Here is a 21,386-nt window from a genome sequence, read left to right as displayed (position 1 = left end):
TTTAACGTGCATTCGCATTCTTTCGCCGTTAAGTTTAGGCATAACTTTAAGCATTGTTTCGGAGTTGGTTAAGGTTAGGCATTGTTTCGGAGTTGCTTAAGGTTAGAAGGGTTAAGTTTAGGCGCTGTTAAGGAGCTGGTTAAGGTTAGAGTTTGACTTAGAGAATGGCAATATTTTTTAACGTGCATTCATTTCGCCGGTTAAGTTTAGGCATTGTTTCGGAGTTGGTTAAGGTTAGGCATTGTTTCGGAGTTGCTTAAGGTTAGAAGGGTTAAGTTTAGGCGCTGTTAAGGAGCTGGTTAAGGTTAGAGTTTGACTGTATTTGCAAATCTGGTATGTCATAAATGTATAGATGTAGCAGTACTGACTATCTGTATGTCATGTATGTCATATATGTCCTGATGAATTGAAAATGGGGGACCCTGATGTAAACAAGACGAAAGTCTTTCTCTGGTCTGCATTCTCGAAGACACTCTGATGTCACGAGACCGCCGCCATCTTGGTATAGGGGGACCATACGGATTTCTACCATCAAATGCATGCGTTGAGGTCCGTTTTTATTACATGTTTTATCACATTCTTGTTCATTTCATAACATTTTCATACGATTTGTTTTGAAAATATTGAGGCCAACATGGCATTTCACTATTTCGAAAGCCTTTCTGGTGATTCTAAGGCGAGATATGAGTCAAAGATCTCCCCCTGATTGACTTGACATAATGTCCATACAAAACACCTGCAGACATGGCCATCTCTCGAATACCCAAATTGAAGCTGCTGTGTTACGTTTTGTACTAATAACAAACACAGAAATCCAAATCGCAAGTTTTATATAATACCAGCTGATGCATCACGGAGGAAAAAGTGGCTGGTGGCTAACGTTCGGCTAACTCGCTCTGTGTTGTGGTCGTGGTAGCTACATGCTAAGCTAACGTTAATTACATAATATCGAACCGATAGGAGCTTATCTTATCTAATCTTACGTGGTGGTACCACGTGTGCCACTACCCGATCAAACATCCACGTAAGATTAGATCAAATAAGCTCCTATCGGTTCGATATTATGTAATTAACGTTAGCTTAGCATGTAGCTACCACGACCACAACACCAGAGCGAGTTAGCCGAACGTTAGCCACCAGCCACTTTTTCCTCCGTGATGGTATAAAACTTGCGATTTGGATTTCTGCTTTTGTCATTAGTACAACGTGTAACACAGCAGCTCTTTGGCATTGTGAAGGACTGAAGAAAATTCCGCTTGATAGTCTTTAATTTGACGCTTTAACGATCCGTTTCTGCACTAAATGAACCGTACATTGTACGAGGCGGGGCAGTTACCCCCCACGCTGCAGTTGCCTAGCAACAACAGGCAGGAAGTTGACTTCGAGAATCCCCTTAACAATTGTGTGTATTGAGCTGTACTGTATTGTACCCATTCTGCAATCTGTTAATAAAGTTTTCAATCAATCAATCAATCAGAGAATGGCAATAGACAGCCTATTTCCGCGCTGCAGCGCGAGGCAATAGACAGCCTATTTCCGCGTTGCCGCTCTCTCGCGCTGCCGTGGTCACATGGGCGTATTTGCCAATCAGAGAAACGCTAAACACAAGTTGGTTGCCTAAAATATTCACGCGCACGGCCAAGCTATCTAGTGTTCTATATCTATGTCTAGCACCCCCACAGCCGTATCGGCAACCACTTACATCACGGCTCTCGTCCACATTCATTTCATATGCTCCCCCCGCAATCTTCTCCCCGATTTCAATGTAACGGGGAAGTGTAGTGGTCTATTGTAGGAGGTAGGTGATGGGGGGGTAGGATTTGAATTTTCTTTCTTTTTATTTTGTTTGTGTTTTGGTTTTAATTTTATTTTTAGTAGGTTAGTATAGGGTGGTGAGGTTAGGGTTGGGTATTTTTAGTTTTGTTTGTCGTTTTCTTTATTGTTTTATTTTCTTTGCTGGGTTCTTGCCTTATCCGCGCCAGTCGCCGGGTTGTACAATAGGTGGCGGTATGCGCATTTCTGTGGTTGCGACCCGCCATTAAACCCATTGAAGAAGAAGAAGAAGAAGAACCCAATTGAAGAAGAAGAAGACACACGCTTGGAAGCAGCTAACTGCTAACTATGGATGGTGTTGGAGATCTAGATTTTCTGAGATTTAACGATTTCACAACGTTGCCTTTTGAACAACAATTCAAAATTATAGAAAGTGGAAGGCCGACACCGACATTGTGTACTGTTCAGAAGAATGGGGCAAGGCACAAACGTTCTTTTAATAACGAGCTATACAAACGAACAGAATGGCTAACTGGCTCGGCTAAGCAAAATAAGCTCTTTTGCTGGCCATGCCTCCTGTTCGACGACAAGGCATCTTCGAACACAAACTGGACCACCACTGGGCATGTGGATTCGACTAATATGTCCAGGTCCATTGAGACGCACGGCAAGTCACAAAACCACATCACTGCGAGCATAAAACTGCAACTTTTCGGTAAAGTACGACGAACCAGCAACGACGAGGTATGTCATGATGCATGTTCCCATGCCATAAATGTCATGTATGTTGTGTATGTCATAAGTTAAATGTCACTATGAATTGAAAATGGGGGACCCTGATGTAAACAAGACAAACGTCTTTCTCTGGTCTGCATCCCCTTAACAATTGTGTGTATTGAGCCGTACTGTATTAAACCCATTCTGCAATCTGTTAAATAAAGTTTTCATTTATTCATTCGTTCAGGCTGCAGTAAGAAACGTCAAAAGACACAACCAGGAGGTGACTAAGAACAGGGACATTTTGAAGAAGCTAATAACGGCTGTGTCCTACTTGGGAAGGCAGGAACAGGCGTCCAGAGACCACGACGAGTCAGCAACAAGCCTCAACAGAGGACAGTTTGTGGAACTAGTCAATGCCTTTGCGGAGCTTGACTCTGCCATGGCAGAACAACTCGGGTCCTCCACGGTGTTCACAGGGATGTCATCCACCATCCAAGATGAACTCGTTCAAAGCATCGCAGAGGTCATACAAAGAGAGATAGATAGTGAAATCAGTTCTGCGCCATTTATATCCGTCCAAGTGGACACGGATATTTCATGTAAATGCCAGCTGTCGATCATAGTGCGATATGTAAATGATAAGGGTGTTACATGTGAGCGATTCTTGGGGTTTATCGACGTGAGCGCAAAGAGAAACGCAGAGGCAATCGCTGCTGTTGTCATGGAAACCATAGGCAAATATGACCCATCAGCCAAACTTATCTGTCAGTCATATGATGGGACAAGCTGCATGAGTGGGCAGCGAGGTGGTGTCCAGGCTCTTGTGAAAACCCAGTGTCCATATGCCCTCTTCATTCATTGTTATGCCCATAAATTAAATGTGGTTTTAGCTCAGGGGGTGAGCAATATCCAAGAAGCAAACGTGTTTTTTGCAGCCGTTGACAGCTTTCATGACTTTTTTACCCGGTCATGCAAAAGAACAGCTATGCTGACTGAGGTTGACAACAGCATTCGGGTACCAGGTGGTTGTGTGACTGGGTGGAATTTCAAAAGCAGAGCGGTGCATGCTATACATGAAGGCCAGAGATCACTGAATATTGTTTTTGATAGGATCATTGCTGAGCCTGGCTGGGACAACACGTCAATCGCCCAGAGCACTGCTCTTAAGCAAAAACTGAAGGAGTTTATGTTTGTTTTTTTACTTGGGGTTTTCCAGGCCATTTTTGGCATAACGGAACCACTGTTTCAGGCTCTACAGAGCACCTCTCTGGACAACATGAGGAATGCCTGTGTACAAGTGGAGGATACACAAAATGCTTTGAAGGCAATAAGAAGTACCACAAAGTTCCAAACCATATATGACAACACTATCCAGACAGTAGGATGTGAAGACCAAAGACTGAAAAGAGACCATCACGCTGACAACGACCCAGGCCTCCAGGACCATTACAGGCGACTGTACTATGAACTGATCGATGGAATCACACTTCACATGGGAGAGAGATTTGCAGACATGAAGAGCCTCTGCTTTTTCCGTCTCCTGGACCACAGCCTATTCCCCACGTACTTCGAGAAGTTTCCCTACGAGGATTTCACAGAGCTGATGATGATCAAGGTCTGCCCTTTTTTTGACGAGCAGAGGATCAAAAACGAGTTACAGGTCGTCTATGCTGATGCCTCCTTCCACAAACCACCAGGTGAGCTGCTGCAATCACTTGTTAAAGAAGAGCTGGTCACCGCCTTACCTGAGTTATGCAAACTCCTGAAACTGGTGCTCACCATTCCCGTTACAAGTACATCAGCTGGAAGGCCATTCTCCTGTCTGAAACGCATCAAAACCTATCTACGCAAACGCAATAGCTGTGGACAAGAGAGACTTGCACATTTGACGAAAATGTCGATGGAAGCGTCTGTGCTGCATGAACTAAAGGCCCGCGGAGTGTTTTATGACCGAGTGATTGACTGTTTTGCCACCTGCCACCATGGAAGAGAGGAGGATTTCATTGCTCAACAAGTAGGATGGGGTGAGTGATTTATTTATTATTATTGAAAACACACATACACACCTGTTGAGCCATCTTCGCAGTACGCTGAGGTTGGTTTTAAGCAGCCCCTGAACTCTTTTCACCTCCTCTCTTACCTGCGTTGAAAGCCCTTTTCTTGTCATTCAGCAGGGCTATATATGTCTGTCATACGGTGGAAATTTTTCTAAGTTGTAATGTCTTCACAAGACAAATTCCTGTGCACATATTGTCCAGTGAGTCTTTTTGTTTTTCCACATTTTGTATGTATTCAAAACAGTGACCCGGAAGAGAAAAGCGGAGGAGGTAAAGCAAACGGAACACAAACGCAGACTGAGCGCCCAGGGGATGTTGTACCACTGCTACATGTGTCTGAGGACCTTCACTCAGATGGAGGCCTGCAAGAATCACCAGCTGTCACACTGTCACAGACCTTCCAGCGTGACCGGAAATTGGCCCCGATCGATCCAAATGGCACCAACAAACTGGAGCCCCCTCCTCCCCTCAGTGTTACCAGGCTGTCCTGAGTCGGGAACATTACAGAGGAATGGAGTCCATACGGGTGAGTACCAGTGAGAAGCCCCCCCCCCCCCCTCTCCTACAGGCAGTGCTTTGGAACAAAATGGCTATGTACAGTTCCAGCAAGAAAATATAATGTTTACCCTTTTAACACATTGACCGCCGGGCATTGTGCCCATCTCATACCCCTCTCTGCCACCGTTAAAAGCCTATGGAGATGTTTACCTTCTTTGCAGGGCTATAACCTTTAAAATTGTATTGCTATATTGACATTACTATGGCCCATTCAACATCGATTATCTATCGTTCAGGATGTGGGAACGTTATACTTTTTCATTCATACATTGTTGTGTTAATACCTTCGAGAATATAAGTATGTTTTTAATCTTTTCTGCTGTAATTCCAAAAACGCGAGTTATAGGCCCAAACGCATATGATAGATTATCGATTGCCGTTTCTTTCCCATACACGCTATATTAAAAAATTCAAATGTATATGATCGGTATACATTATGCTTCATCATGCGTGAAGGAAAGGGGGGGGGGGGGGTCGTTTATAATTCCTTGATCATCAGTAACGGCTTTATGTAGTATGGGTGATATATTGATCAGATGGTTTGCAGTGAAATGAATAAACAATCGGGCTTAAAATAACGTTATATTCCCCTTACCGTGGGCCGATGAGACTGGCGGTGAAAGATCCCAATTATTCGACGCCGATCGCCTAGGTCCATTTCCGGTTTGTATGGCGCAATAAACGCCGAAATCGTATCTATTATTAAGTTTAGAAAGCGATCTATATGTACTATAGTGTCTGTCAGGAGTCCTGTAGCGAGATGTGACTGCTGGAGGAATTTCACCGATGGCACTTCCGGTTTTTGCGAGAGTGTCACTCGCCCGACCATCCACCAGGCGGCGGTATTGAGCCGTTGCAGTCACAGCTAGGGTCCAGCTAGGGCATCGGGGGTTGGCTGGATGAATTATGAATGCCATGGTGAGAAAATTAAATATTGATCTAAAAAACGCTGTACAGCGATCTTGGCAGACAACGCATGGCGGGCAATAACGCTGGAAAGCGTTTCCGGCGCTGGATGTGTTAATGTTGGTAATTGACGATCTGATGGGGGATTATACGTGCGCTCGTTGTGCCAAGCCCTGGTAAATACAGCAGTGGTGAACATTGGAACTTTTACTTTATTTCGGTAGGGATCCCATCCGACACCTCGAGTACTGCGGAGAGTTGCAACCTTCAACGTCCAGGTGCAGAAGCAGCTGAGGTGGAGGTGGAGACGGCAGAGGAAGAGACCGGAGCTACACAGGAAGAATCTTTCACGGGAAGAAAAATATCAGGTTTGTGCGAAACTAGGGCTGTCCCCGACTAAGGATTTGGATAGTCAACTATGATTGGCCAAAATTTGCCGTTAGTCGACTATTAGTCAAATTATAATTATATATTTTTTTAATATATATATTTTCTTACTTATTATTATTTTTTATTCCATTTGGGCTGTGGGGGTGCTTAATGTCTGAAGGAGTCGACTGAAGTCGCCTCACAGCAAGAAGGTCCAGGGTTCGAATCCCGCTTGGGGACCAGGTTTCCATGATGCCAGTTACCCAGGTGGGGTATCTCCCAGGCCTTTCTGTGTGGAGTTTGCATGTTCTCCCCGTGCTCGCAAGGGTTTCCCCCCCCGATAAGATAAACCCAATGGAAAAACATGCACAACAACAAGATCGCTAACGCTGTGGCGTCCTTGACGAAGACGGACAGGAGCACTTGGATTGGTCCCCTGGCGCGGCTCACGTGGCGCCTGTCTGCTCCCGGCTGCCCTTGGGGGGGAAGGACGACGGGATGGGTTAATCGCAGATACGCATTGTATGCATGGTTCGCATGTGTGCCAAATGGTGACCTCGGAGCAGGTCCTAAATTATTATTATTATTATTATTATTTGTCTAGTCTAGTGTGTTCATTAGATGGGTGAAATCCTCTTTCAGTGCCTCTGTGCCTATTTTCGTAGGCAGTTAGCCTCTGGTATGCGCGCCATTAGCGTTAGAGGCCTCTTTTCTTTTGGAAAGAATGCTTAAAAAAAACATTTATAATTTTATTTTTTATTCGACTATGGTTGGCAGATTAGTCGACTAATAGGGGTCAGCCCTATGCAAAACACATGAATTTGGTTTATTTAACAAATAATATTTTTATTTACGGGCGGCTGGGTGGCGCAGCGGACATTGCGCTCGTCACCAGCGCAGGAGACACTGGGTTGGACTCCGGCTGTCGGCGTTGCCTCCGGCTTGGGCCGGCCGTCATACTAACTCAATTGGCAGAGTTGGCAGGTGGAAGTCGATGGGTGGTAATCTGGACGTTGTGGACAGCGACTCCTACAGGTCGGGGACGCCTGCACAGCAGAGACGGGAAATGGCAGGGGTAGTGTGAGCCTCCCACACGTTACACCTCGCCAATGAGAGTCCGTGCTGGCAGGTGCAAAGATGTGACAGGCTGCCTCCTCGTGTATTGGAGGGGACACGTGATGCAAGGCTTCTATCCTCCCTACAACCGGCCAGTGGGGGGCATATGCGAGCAACGTTCAAGACGGGAGGGGAGAATTGGCACAATGGGAGAAAAATAGAAAAAGAGGAGTGGATAAAAAATAATAATAATAGTAATATTTTTATTTGCTCATTACATTATAAATACCGATGTCTATATTTTCACATTTGGTGCTTATTTCTATTGCAAAATTGGCCTTAATTCTAGGGATGTCCGATATTATCGGCCTACCGATATTATCGGCCGATATCGGCATTAAAATGTGATGTCGGTTGATATCGGTATCGGAAATTAAGAGTTGGACAATATCGGTATATCGGTAAAAAAGCCAATATCGAGCATCCCTACTTAATTCTAATTAAACTGTGGCAATAAAAGGTCTTGCTGATACCTGTAGACATCCTGTACGTTGCGTTTCCCTGTGTCCCTGATAGAAGGAGCATGTTCAGTGTTAGACAAAGACTCCCAAGATGCAACACTGAACGGCACAGGAAGTCCTTCATTCCAACAGCCAACAGACTTTATAACTAAGGCTGTCAAAGTTAATGTGATATTAACGTGTTAACGCACAATTCTTTTAACGCCACTATTTTCTTTAACGCATGGTTAATGTTTTACTTTTTTTTTTTTTTTTTTTTAATACATTTATTTTTTACTAGACTTCACTCCGGTGTATTATTGATATTCTCATTGATACTATGTTGGTTTCTGACTCAAGTGTGTGTGTGTGTGTGTGTGAGAGAGAGGGGGTATGAGTCCTCAGCCGTTGGTTGTGTGGGTGAATGTAACAAGTTCCTAACGTTTTCTTTCCCCTATTATTTCATGCACACTTTATTCATTGTTTTAAAATGATTATTTTCTTTTAAGTTATTTTGTGCATCACTCTGTTTTGAATTTGATGCAAATTTGCAATGCATGAGGGTCATCCTTTTGTGTTAAATGGCTGCATAAAGCAAGCATTTGTTGACTCATGTTGGTTGATAAGAGTATTAAAACTTGAAAAAGATCCATTTAAGGTAGATTTAGAACAGATAAACAATATGCGATTAATCGCGAGTTAACTATGGACAATCATGCGATTAATCAGATTAAATATTTTAATCGATTGACAGCCTTATTTATAACTCATCACTGTGCCTCACTGCATCACAGAGTGACGGTACAATCTGGCATAAACTTCCTGGACTTTTACTTTTTAAATCGACATTTTACAATTAGACACTTATTACTGTACATTTGACTGTATATTTCTGTATATTTTAGAATGTATATACATATCAGAATGTATATCTCGGACAATATTTTCTATAGTTTTTTAATTCTTATTCATGACTTTTTGATTTTCACTACCTAAATGTTTACTATTTACTGTGAGCGATCTGTAGTGCAAAATTTCCATCTGGATAAATAAAGTATTCTATTCTATTCAGATCAACCCGGAAACCTCATGCTGGTCATTAATAAAGTAAAGGCTCAGGACACACTAGATCCACCCATGGATACGTGCATTGAGATGGAGGAGGAGCCCATAGACCAGGATGTCCGTAAGTTTCTTTCTCTTATCTTGATCTTGTCTTCTCCTTCCTCTGCTCCAGCATGTTTGTCTCCACATTTCTCTCCTCTCATTCTTTCATTTGATCAAACTCTGTTCACATTTAGACTATTTGGAGCCTTGCCCCTAACGTGTGTTCTGCCCCTAACGTGTGTTCTGCCCCTAACGTGTGTTCTGCGCCTAACGTGTGTTCTGCCCTTCTACTTTAGACCAGCCATCTCGTTTGTCCAAATAGCAAACATTCTAAATACTTCACTTATAAAACACAAGGTTACCCAGCCAATACAATCTTCTAACTAAGAGATTTGCTGGGGGGGGGGGGATGATAGATCCATGCATAGATCACTAGATTTATCATCTTATAATACACATTTCACATGGGGCTTTTCCTGATCATAACAAGATGAGAGGACAATTGGCCAATAGCAAACATTTAATACTTAACCTACAAACATGAAACTGTCCCGGGTAGTGTTGTCAAAAATATAGATTTTTCGATACATATCGAGTCTGAATATTTAAAACTGTTTCAATACTCATTTTCCGCAATATAGATATTTAATTATTCATAATTTTTTTCACATGTGCATTCAGTTAAGTTGGAATATGACTGTAATACAAACAGTTCAGTTTGTCAGGTACATGCAACACAGATTACAGTGTTTACATCTGTCTGCTTGAGAAAATACCATGTTCTGCAATAAAAATTATTGAAGTGAGATGAACAGACTGAACTTTATTTTATTAGATAAAACATGTTGACAAAGTTTTACTTTGCAGTTGAAAAAAGGTAATAAATAAAATTTGATTAAATTTTTTTTCATATGTTATGATTAATTGAAAATGGGGGACCCTGATGTAAACAAGACAAAAGTCTTTCTCTGGTCTGCATCCCCTTAACACTTTGATCGCCATGGGGTAAATTCATAATTTACCATTCCTCGCCAGCTCTATTTGTCTATGGAGAAGTTCCCCTTCTTTGCAGGGCTATAACTTTTTAAATTCTATTGCTAAATTGCCATTATTATGGCCCATTCAATGTCCTATATGTATTGTTCAGGGTGTAGCAACGTTAAACTTTTTCATTCACATATTCATACTAAAATATGGTCTAAAGTATAAGTATGTTTTTATCGTTTTCTGCAGCTTTCTCCAGAACTTGATTTATAGCTCCAAATGCATTATATTGATGATGAAATACAGTTTGATAGCAATCGGCGCGAGATAAAAAATCTCAACTGGACGTGGTTCTAGAAGTTACTACGTATCATCTGATGTTGACCGGATGGGCGAGGGGGCGTTTATAATTCCGTGGGCAACGTTATACCATTCATCTAGTGTGGGTCATATTTTCATCAGATCAGTTAGTATAGAAGACGTTAGAAAATAACGTTGAAACTCACCGTGGCTTCCTCGCGCCGCTGGCAGATGAGCGTGGAACAGAATTTTCTCTATTATGGGATGGAGAAATGCCCGATCCATTTCCAGGTTGTATAATAGTATATACGTCCAAATCATGTTGTTTTTTCGAGTTATTTGCACCGATCGATGTTCACTGTGTAAAGACGGAGTCTCTCTAACGCTAACGATAGCGAGTGCCCGGACCACATATGGATGAGCACTTCCGGTTCAAAGGGTTATTTCCGGTTGGCGATCTGCCGATCGGCCACTAGATGGCGCTCTTGAACCGCTAGAGAGTTGAGTGGAGCTTTGCAGTGTGTCTCAGGGCTGCGGAGGGGAAATATGATTTCGATCAGTTTTTTTGAAATATTGATATTAAAGACGAGTTACGGCGTCTTCGGCAGAATGAGCATGGCTAGGAATGACGTGTAAACTCGTCATCGGCGATCATAGTGTTAACAATTGTGTGTATTGAGCTGTACTGTACCCATTTTGCAATCTGTTAATACAATTTGCAATCAATCAATCTGTTATGCTTAACACGCAGTACTATTAACTTTACTTAATTTCTAAGATTATATCATTTAGTTATTTTTATATGTGATCTAAAGATAAACAAAGGGTTTTAAAAGTGTTATTTTTTATTTATTTTTTTTGATCCACTTTTTCTCCCATTTTCTATTTTTCTCCCATCCCAATTTCGTATCGTCCAATTCAACCCTCCCCTGTCTTTGAACGCTGTTTCATGCCTCCCACAAGCCGGCTGCAATGTGGACTAAGTCATACATAGCACGAGTCCTCTCCGATACTCGAGGTAACAGCAGTCGCATCTTTCCACCTGCGCGGCTCGATCTTTCAGCGTCAGGGTTCTGGGCTTTGGAGGGGCCCCGCCCCTGTCGCTTCCCGAGCGCAGGCGCACCAACCGACCTGTAGGAGTCGCTGTCCACAACGCCCGATCCCCACCCATCAGTTTCCCTCCCCATAATACTGCCAATGTGTATTAGTGCGGACGACCAGCTAAACTGAAAGCAATGTGGAGAGCTGGGCTCGAACAGGGAGATGATCTGTTTGAGCCCAGCCTCCAGTATTCGTGGTGAGCGCCTTGCCCACTGCACCACGTAGCCACCCATATATTTATCTTCTCTTATAGTACCAGAGAGAAGCTGAGGAGAATCAACCAGCAACAAAAGCCAAATTTATTAAAAAGAAATATATATATTTTATTTTTATTTACATTTTAAGATTGAACCTTTTTCCCCGTGGTATCGAATATCGATACTTTTCAAGGTATCGTATCGAAGTTCGAAATTCCAGTATGTCGAAGTGTCCTTGAGCAAGACACTTAACCCCTAATTACTCCCGATGAGCAGGTTGGCACCTTGCATGGTCGCCTCTGCCATCGGTGTGTGAGTGAATGGGTGAAGGTGAGGAACAAATTGGATAAATGCAGCCATTTACCATTTATTTACCATTTATGGCTGATACAGAGACCGACACACACACGGACAGGAGTGTTTGCAACACCCCCTCGCCAGCGCTTTGCGTGCATGGGTGTACTCATAAAGTGCACAAATAAATTTTAATGTCAATATAAATACTTATTCTCTCTCTGCCCCAGATCCGTTGCTGATCATTAAAAAAAAAGTGGCTCAGGAGCGGCTAGAGACACTCATAGGTGTTTCCACTGGGCTGAGGGAGGAGCCTGCAGACCACCAGGACATCAGTACGTTTCTTCTTCTTGTCTTCATTCTCTCTTGCAGCACATCTGTATGTCTTTAAAGCCTCAATCTGTGATTCTTCTTTTTACTGTAACAAAGTGAGGCATTTTCACATACATTCTTGGAGAGTCTGATAGGTGGAAAATAAGCAAGATGGCCATGGGTTTCATTACTCTTTATAAAGAGAATAGAGTGGACTGTCTTGCACTAGCCGGTAGACCCTCCTGTATGTGACCCGGTCCAAATACAGTTGGGAATAAACTGTAAATAATAATAAATAAATAAAGACACCTGGCACAACAGGGTCGATATAATGGAATAGAATAGAAGTACTTTATTAATGAACATTTAGTTGGTCAAAAGTCAAAAATAAGAATAAAATAAAAATATAGTCAGAGATATACTTCTAAAATATGTAACATCTAAAATTCGGAAATATACAGTCCGACAATATACAGTAAAATGTAAATGTCCAGGAAGGTATACCTATAGTAAAATGTAAATGTCCACGATAGTATACCTATAGTAAAATGTAAATGTCCAGGAAAGTATACCTATAGTCAAATAAAATTGTAAATGGTAAATGGCTACTTTTTTATATAGCACTTTTATTTATTTTTTGATCCACTTTTTCTCCCATTTTCTATTTTTCTCCCATCCCAATTTTGTATCGTCCAATTCAACCCTCCCCTGTCTCGAACGCTGTTTCTTGCCTCCCACAAGCCGGCTGCAATGTGGACGAAGCGTAATCGCTCAACTAGAGACACAGCAAGCGAATATTTGAGGGGGGAACGACATCGCCGCTCAGTTCGCCGTCGCTCGCGGCAGGTCAGGATAGTCTGAGTGAAACGAATAAATTTTAATCATTTTCGCAATCACGCTCGCTCGTGTCGCTGCCTGTCAGGAAGGGGTGTAATACTGCCAATTGTATTAGTACGGATGACCAGCCGTACGGATGACCAGCCAAACTGAAAACAATGTGGAGAGCTGGGCTCGAACCCAGCGTCTCCAGCATTGGTGGTGAGTGCCTTGCCCACTGCACCACCTAGCCGCCCCCCATATAGCGCTTTTATCTAAAGCACTTTACAATTTGTTACTCACATTTGACCCATTCTCTCACACATTCACACACCGGCCGCGGAGGCAACCATTCAAGCTGCCAACCTGCTCATCGGGAGCAATTAGGGGTTAAGTGTCTTGCTCTGGGACACATCGACACGCTGCCCGGGAGGAGCGGGAATCGAACCGGAAACCTCCGGATTGCCAGACGACTGCTCTACCTCCTGAACCACTGTTGCCCCTAAGGTTTCGGTGTGTGCGTGTTGCGCACGGAGAGAGAGAGAGAGACTCGTTACGCGCGACGCGGGCCACCCATTCAACGCAATGGTAGGGGAAACACCAGGGAACAAAATTTTCTTTTTGGCTTACCAGCCAAGGTGGCTGGTAGATTAAATAAAAACTACCAGCCAGGCAGATTTTTTTTTACCAGCCAAAAATTATAAATAGCTTTTTAGTATATCGCCATGTGTTATTATTACTATAATACTGTCGTATGCAATTTTCAATTAATATTATAAACAACATAAGGAAGATTAGCATAATTTTGAGTGGCCTGAAGGAATGAGTCTGCGTTAGTAGTTTAAAATGCAGACATTTTGTGAATACATTTGTTGAAACAACAACATATTTGTTGGCAGGCGACTCCTTATAAACACTGCTATCTAACGTTAGCAAGCTAAGCGTGCATAGCTCGACCTGTGTACCGTTAAGTAACTTGTGTTCCGCTGGGAAAGACCGTTCATCACTGCATACAATTTTAAGTAAGCGGTGCACGCATCTCATGCTACGAACAGACACGGACACACAGACACACGTCACGTATAGAAGCGACTGCTGACAACCGAAACTTATTTCTTTTATGAAAATTCAGAAAGTTGGCTCCCAATTTTTTTACACGCCAGAGTGGCTGAGTAGCCTCCGTAATTTACCAACCAAAGAGGAAATATACACGCCATTGGCACTTGGCGGGTGTTCATTTTGTTCCCTGGGAAACACTGATAAATAATCGCAGTGTGACGGAAATGCCAGTATTCTCATTCTGATTGCCGTCTGTGGTTCTATATGGGTTGAGGCAATAATTTTGACAATAGCTTGCAGCAACGTATTGAAAAAAGAACTATAAACTAGTTAATTTTTGAAACCATGAACTTAAGTTAAAAAATTATTTATTATGAACTGAACTAGTTCATTTTAAAATGTGTGAACTGTGAACTGAACTAGTTCATGTAGAAAGTGACCTTTCCCAACACTGCTTGTAGCTGACTTTAGATATTTCTACTAAAGTGAAATATCCCTTAAGTTCACTGTTGTTTTTGTCTTTTTTCTTTATTTCACCAAAAAAGATGTGTGGAGGGGAGTTGGGGTCAATGCAAAGATGGAGACGGACAACATGGAGACAGAGATGGTCAACACAGAGACGGTCAACACGGAGACGGTCAACACGGAGAAGGCCATGAGGGAGAGCGGCCCCCTACTCGAGACAGAGGAAGTTGTTGGTGAGGAGAAGTTATTTTAGCCTCTACTAGGGATGCACGATAATTATCGGGCCGATATCAGCAATTATGACGTCATCACGATAAACCCGTTAAAAGTGTTGATGGCTCCTTTTTTTTTACACTTTTTTTCTTTTCATGTCAACGTCACATGTATTGGCTTGTTGTTCATTCATGTTGCTGGTGGTATAGTGGTGGTACAGTATTGGAACATTAGTGTGAAATTGGTTATTTATAATAAAATATGTACTTATGATCAAAAAGCTATTTTGACATTAACCCTTTAATCGCCAAGGACGACTTTACACGTCATTCCTCGCCATGCGTAATCTGCCAATGACGTCTTACAGCGTCTTTGAGATCAATATTTCAAAAATCTGTCATGGCAATCATATTTCACCCACGGAGACTTGAGACTTGCTGTTGATCTCCTCTCAACTCCAACGGTTCAAGACCGCCATCTGGTGGCCGATCGGCGAATCGCCAAAATCGGAAGTGACGCGCCGGAAGTGGTGCTCACCCATATTTCGTCCGGCCACTCGCTATCGCTAGCGGGACTCCAGCTTGATACACTGGATAGCAATCCGTTGCCAATAACTCGATAAACAACATGATTTGGACGTATATATTATTATACAACCTGGAAATGGATCGCATATATCAACATCCCATAATAGAGATATTTCTGCTCCACGCTGATCGCCCAACGCTAAGAGGAAGCTGCGGTGAGTTTCAGCGTGTTTGATTATTATTAAACATACACACTGCTCCGATCAACATATCACCCATACTAAATAAATGATTTAACGTCGGCCATGGACTTATATCCCCCCCCCCCCCCCCCCCCCCCCCCCCCTCCGGTCACCAGCAGATGATGAGGCATGACGTGTACGACCTTGTACAATTGAAATTTTTTATCTGATGTCAATCGGTATCAAACTACATTTGATGATCTAATATATGTATTTAGGGCTATAACTCACGTTCTGCAGAATGCTGCAGAAAACGATAACATTTATACTTTAGACCGTATTTTAGTATGAATATGTGAATGAAAAAGTAGAACGTTGCTACATCCTAAACGATAGATACTTGACGTTGAATGGGCCATAGTAATGTCAATTTAGCAATACAATTTAAAAAGTTATAGTTATAGCCCTGCAAAGTCACATTTTTGCTTGCATGTCACATATATTTTTGCTGCAGGTAATCCGCCAATTTTCAGTTGAGTAAGCATTTGGACAAATTAAATACAAGACTATTGCTGTATGCTACAGTCCAGATTTGGGTATCCAAGTCGTTGTTTTTTGCGGGGCTACCGGGAGCTTGGATGGAACGTGCAAGATTTTTTTTTTTTTTTATCCACTTTTTCTCCCATTTTCTATATTTTCTCCCATCCCAATTTCATATCATCCAATTCAACCCTCCCCTGTCATGAACGCTGTTTCTTGCCTCCCACAAGCCGGCTGCAATGTGGACTAAGTCATACATAGCACAAGTCCCCTCCGGTACTTGAGGTAACAGCAGTCGCATCTTTTCACCTGCGCAGCTCGATCTCTCAGTGGCGAGGAGTAACGCGTGGGAGGCTCACGCTGCCCCCGACACTTCCTGATTCTACTGCGCAGGCGCACCAACCGACCTGTAGGAGACGCGGTCCACAACGCCCAATCCCCACCCTTCAGTTTCCCTCCCCGTAATACGGCCAATGTGTATTACTGCGGACGACCAGCTAAACTGAAAACAATGTGGAGAGCTGGATTCGAACACGCGAACCCAGCGTCTCCACATTGGTGGCGAGTGCCTTGCCCACTACACCACCTAGCCGCCCGAACGTGCAAGAATTTAAATGTGTTAAAGTGCAGCTGCCAGTTCAGTGTCGCTATGTTTTTTATTTTTATTTTGTATAGTTGTGAATTGGTATTAAATTTAAATTACATTTTTAAGTGGTATTAGAAAAAAGGCCTTAAAAGGTCTTAAATTGAACTTGTTGAAACCTGCAGTTACCCTGATTTAAGAAGAGCGGTCAGCTCAACCTGAATAAGACCTGCATGTGTATCTCAGTCTGTGACCTAATGAAACACAAGTTCCCATAATCCCCTTTGTAAAGCTGCTGTGTTGTCACTCCCCAGGTGTGTGACGTCATCGTGTCCCACGTCGAGGAGCGCTTCTCCTTCAGCGGACATGTCCACACCGCCACGTTGCTGCGCACCGACATGTTTCCACGGTACAGAGCGGAGTTCCCCGACGCGTATCTCTGCGCCGTTGTCGACGCCTACCCGGTGCTGAACGAGTCCAAGCTGCGGGCGGAACTCTCCTGCGTCTACGGCGGCGAGGAGAAGGAGGAGCAGCTCCGGGCCTGCGGCGGTCGGGCCGTAGCCATGCTGAAGCACTTCACCCGAAACAACCTGCAGGGTGCGTTCTCGGAGACCATGGCTCTGCTGAAGATCCACGTGACCACGCCCATGTGCACCGAGTCCCGGAGGCCCTTGTCCACCCGGGGCAGGATCGAGGCCTTTCTGAAGAGCCCTGCGCCCGGGCGGCAGCTGAACGCCATGGTTTCCGTCGAGAGGAAACTGATTTCTGACATTCCGGACTTCACCAAAAAAGTCATAGAGAAATTTGCAGCTCTGCAAGAGAGAAAAGAGGTGTTTATGTACAAGTAGACCGAAGATGCACCGTTATGCTTTGCAACTGCAGTCGATATTCTCATAAAGTCGGTGTTTAGCCGCTCCCATCTCTGTCCTCTCTCTATTGCCTAGCTATTGTCCAATTGAATGAATGGGAAACGAAGAGTCTGCTAAAGACGTTGGCGCATGCCTCACATATCGGCATGTAACTCGAACACAAATAGGGCTTTAATTCAATCTATATATTGTATTAAAAAATATGCACACCTGAGCCGCTAGTGGTCGCCAAAGTGGCGTGTCACACCAGTGGGCAAAACGTCCTCAAAACATCCCGGGGCCGGGTCGTGCCAGTTAAGTTAATCTTGTCTTGTTAGTAGTAAAAAAAAAAATTATGTTTCTAGCCTAACATTTATTCTGGACCAGGTTAGGTGGCGCTCGAAAATATTTCCAACTACCCAAGTGGGGCCTGATTGAAAACGTTTGGGAACCAATGATGTAGTATAACGAGATGTGTAAAAAAAAATTATGCAGTGCGTTTTGCGTCCCCAGTAAAAATAAAAAAATTATTGTTGAGATTTAGACAAATACTAATTCCTTTTGGTTTTTATGTATGGTCAATTTATCATGGGCTTCTAAGTTGTTGTTTAAATTTTTTAAGTTTTGATTAAAGATGGTATTATGCCATGTCCCCAGTGCTGTTCATTCAACTTCAATCTAACGTTTATTTAATGTTCCTGGTCAAACTCTATTTAATTAAATGCTATTTTCATTAAAAACAACAGTTTTATGTTCGTCCACCCGTTTGAGCTGTTTTACTGTCCCTTTTAATTAAGAAAACATATTTCTACCTCTTACTATCTGATTTTGATGTTTTTATTAAGTGAGTTTTATATGTTTGAAAATAACTGTCCACCCTGTATGTATGTATCTATCTCAATGTATTGAGATCAATCAATTTGAATAATTTAAAAAAGGGTTTGAAGAATTATAGATTCCTCATCAAATATTGAAAGTCATGCTAGTAAATAATATGCTAACACAGGCAGGCTAAAGGCTAACTTTAGCTCAAAATATCCACCCTGTTAGGCTTATTCAACTAACAGGGTGCACATGTATATACCGGTAGTAATGTTGACTTATAACTAGGGATGCTCGATATTGGCTTTTTTACCGATACAGATATTCCGATATTGTCCAACTCTTAATTACCGATATCAACCGATACCGATATATGCAGGGTCCCCCCCCCCCCCCCCCAAAACTGAATAATTTCAGGTAACTAATCATTTCACTGGATATATATATATAACAAATATTGTTATTGTTTTTTTTTTTTTTTTTTAAACCGATACCGTTATTTTCCGATATCACATTTTACTGCTGATATCGGCCGATAATATCGGACATCCCTACTTATAACAATGTGTGTTGCCATGTATGCATTCAACAGCAGCATTCTTTTATATTTCTACTAGTTTTATAACTCATATTTATTTGCCCCTGGTTGTCTTACACTGATAAGTTAACAGCACTGATGGCAGTGGGATGAGGTGCAGCAGGTGCAAAGCATTGGATCCAGGTGCTGCTGCAAAATAACATCCTGGGGGAACACTGATATAAGATAAGATATTCCTTTATTAATCCCCTTGGGGAAATTCCAACGACACACATACAGCTCATCCGTCGTCTCATTAATAATATCACAATCATTACATTTTTACAGTAACAACGGCACAGCATAAGGTCCTTTGTCCTGTGTCTTCTCTGGCGGCAACCCTTTGTCCTGGGCTGGTAAACCTAGCCAGCTTGGCTAGGTCAGCTAATTTAGCAGGCGATTTGACCGTGGGGTTGTCTGTTCGATTTCTTGCCGTGATTGGCACCGGTGTTGTAACCTCCTGACTGTAGATATGTCCGTATGCAACTCAAGTATAGGACAACTGTAGATAGATAGTTAGACTGTGTGCTTGTTGACCAAATTCCAATACAGTGTTGGAGCCAGCTGTGTTCTCCATTTCTGTAAACTCTCTTGCCAATTTCTAAGAAGTTGCATACTGCAGCTTTCCCCTCTCTCTCTCTCTCTTTCCTCTACACACAGAGTATCTCCTCTACAGAGTAGCATAAGATTCACTTTCATTTCACATTTGCTTTCACTCTACAGCAGCGTTTCCCAAACGAGGTGGATAGTATTGGACCCCTCTCTGATTGGTTGAGCTCCATTTCTGCAGACCTCTCTCTGATTGGCCGAGCGCGCGCATGCGCATGAGCCGCGACAAGCTCTAGCCAGGAGTCGAAACTCCGTTAAGCTCCAGAGAGAGGCTGAAAACCCACAGTTGTTGCCCGCCGGATGGGAGCCGAATCGCGGATCCGAGTTTTCTGATGAATAGCCCCAAAACATGGAGGTCGCGAACGCAATTTATACGCATGGAAGTATTGATTACGCCATAACGCATCATTAAAAAAATATACCGTTAACTGGAATATGTTGTGTGTGCCTTTACACATATGTTGGATAGGATTATGTACTTGGTTTGTCATTAAAAACCAATAATAATTGCTCGCCGGCTTCGCTGACCAGAGCTCTCTCAGATTCAAAGTTGTAATTGCAGCCTGGCTGGAACATACATGTTTCGGAACCAATATGTAACTAGACAGTTACAATATAACATTTATATTAATTAACCCAGTTAATGCCTTAAGAGAAAGAGTCTGGTGGTCAATTGCTACGGAAATCTTGTGTCTTACATAATAACTAATTCCTTGGTCAATAGAAGTCTCTGTGATACTTTCTGAATATGATTTGGGAACATCAAATGGGCAGGCCGCGAAATAACATAACGTACAATAACTTATGTACATATACCGATATGCCCTACTCTGTTTACTTGTTTCTGGTCAGCGAAGCCGGCGAGCAATTATTGGCCAATATTTTTTTTTATAAAAAAATAAAAATAATAATGTTTTATATATTTTTGTATTATTATATTATAGGTCAGGTCCCGGGGAAACACCAACTTTCTCTTTTGGGTCTCAAGCTGAAAAAGTTTGGGAACCCCTGCTCTACAGAGTAGCATAAGATTCACTTTCACTTCACATTTGCTTTCAGAATCCTGTTAACATAACAATATAGCCTATTAGCAAATGCAACCCGTTGGCTATTATAACCATCAAATTAATTGCTCTCCCCAAGTGCTTCTCATTAGCATTGCTGACAAGTACCAAGTTCAGAACTCTCAAGTGTTTTGCTGCAGGTAATCGGCTCCTATCTCTCAGTTTCATTTCCAGTGAAATGTTGACATAGGGTGCAACAGACCTACTCTCCCACAGAAGTCATAATAGTCACTTGCTTTCAGCAGTCAAGGTGAGCTCATTCTTCCTCTTCTTTCTGCTGCTTTTAGCTGTGTTTTGATGGTTTTTTTTTTTACATAAAAAGCTTCAATAGAGTTTCTGGTTTTATGCTACATGGTTGGTTTGAGGTGGTACTAGGTAGTGGTACCTAGTCCTTTTAACACAGTTTCTGTGTTTGTGACTTATTCTGCTCCTTGCTTAACCGAGTTGTGAAATTATTAACCAGATAGCCTAAAGTAATAAAAGAGTAAAATAGAATAGACACAATGACTGTGGAGGGGTGGGGGCAGTGTTGAGTAGCTGGTCGATGGCGGAGAATAATATTCTAGAGTTAAAGCATTCTCTGTGATAATCTTAGAAAAGTAGTCCTTTCTTGCCACTTGTATTTCTTTGTTATATGGGCAGTCATGGCTTCTTATATATATATATATATATATATATATATATATATATATATATATATATATATCGCAGTGGACTGTGAGCTTAGTTTTCATTCAGCAGCTCTACAGATTCCCTTAGTCTGACCAACATTGCTATTATTGAATCATGGGGAGATTTTGTCACTGACTTTTATTTTTTACCTTTAATTAATTAAGGTGTTGTTGAG

The 21,386-nt window shown here is 42.4% G+C and overlaps 1 protein-coding gene across 2 annotated transcripts; it reads left to right on the top strand.

Annotated features, from left to right (window-relative positions):
* The first annotated feature begins 2,099 nt into the window (after nucleotides 1-2,099).
* LOC311236903 (zinc finger MYM-type protein 1-like) lies at nucleotides 2,100-17,072 on the top strand. Of its 2 annotated transcripts, XM_084324702.1 has the most exons (8): nucleotides 2,100-2,517; nucleotides 2,738-4,517; nucleotides 4,795-5,076; nucleotides 6,239-6,382; nucleotides 9,012-9,125; nucleotides 12,153-12,257; nucleotides 14,655-14,807; nucleotides 16,934-17,072. In XM_084324702.1, the coding sequence occupies exons 1-8, from the start codon at nucleotides 2,122-2,124 to the stop codon at nucleotides 16,939-16,941; spliced, it is 2,982 nt and encodes a 993-aa protein (XP_084180828.1). In that variant the 5' UTR covers nucleotides 2,100-2,121; the 3' UTR covers nucleotides 16,942-17,072. The 2 variants fall into 2 exon arrangements, with proteins under 2 accessions (XP_084180828.1, XP_084180829.1); XM_084324703.1 differs by lacking the exon at nucleotides 12,153-12,257.
* The last annotated feature ends 4,314 nt before the right edge of the window (nucleotides 17,073-21,386 follow it).

This window comes from Notolepis coatsorum (assembly GCF_963971535.1).
Source record: "Notolepis coatsorum genome assembly, chromosome: 11".
Taxonomy (NCBI): Eukaryota; Metazoa; Chordata; class Actinopteri; order Aulopiformes; family Paralepididae; genus Notolepis; species Notolepis coatsorum.
Note: the sequence above shows the minus strand (reverse complement) of the source record. Positions and strands in the feature narration are given on the sequence as shown.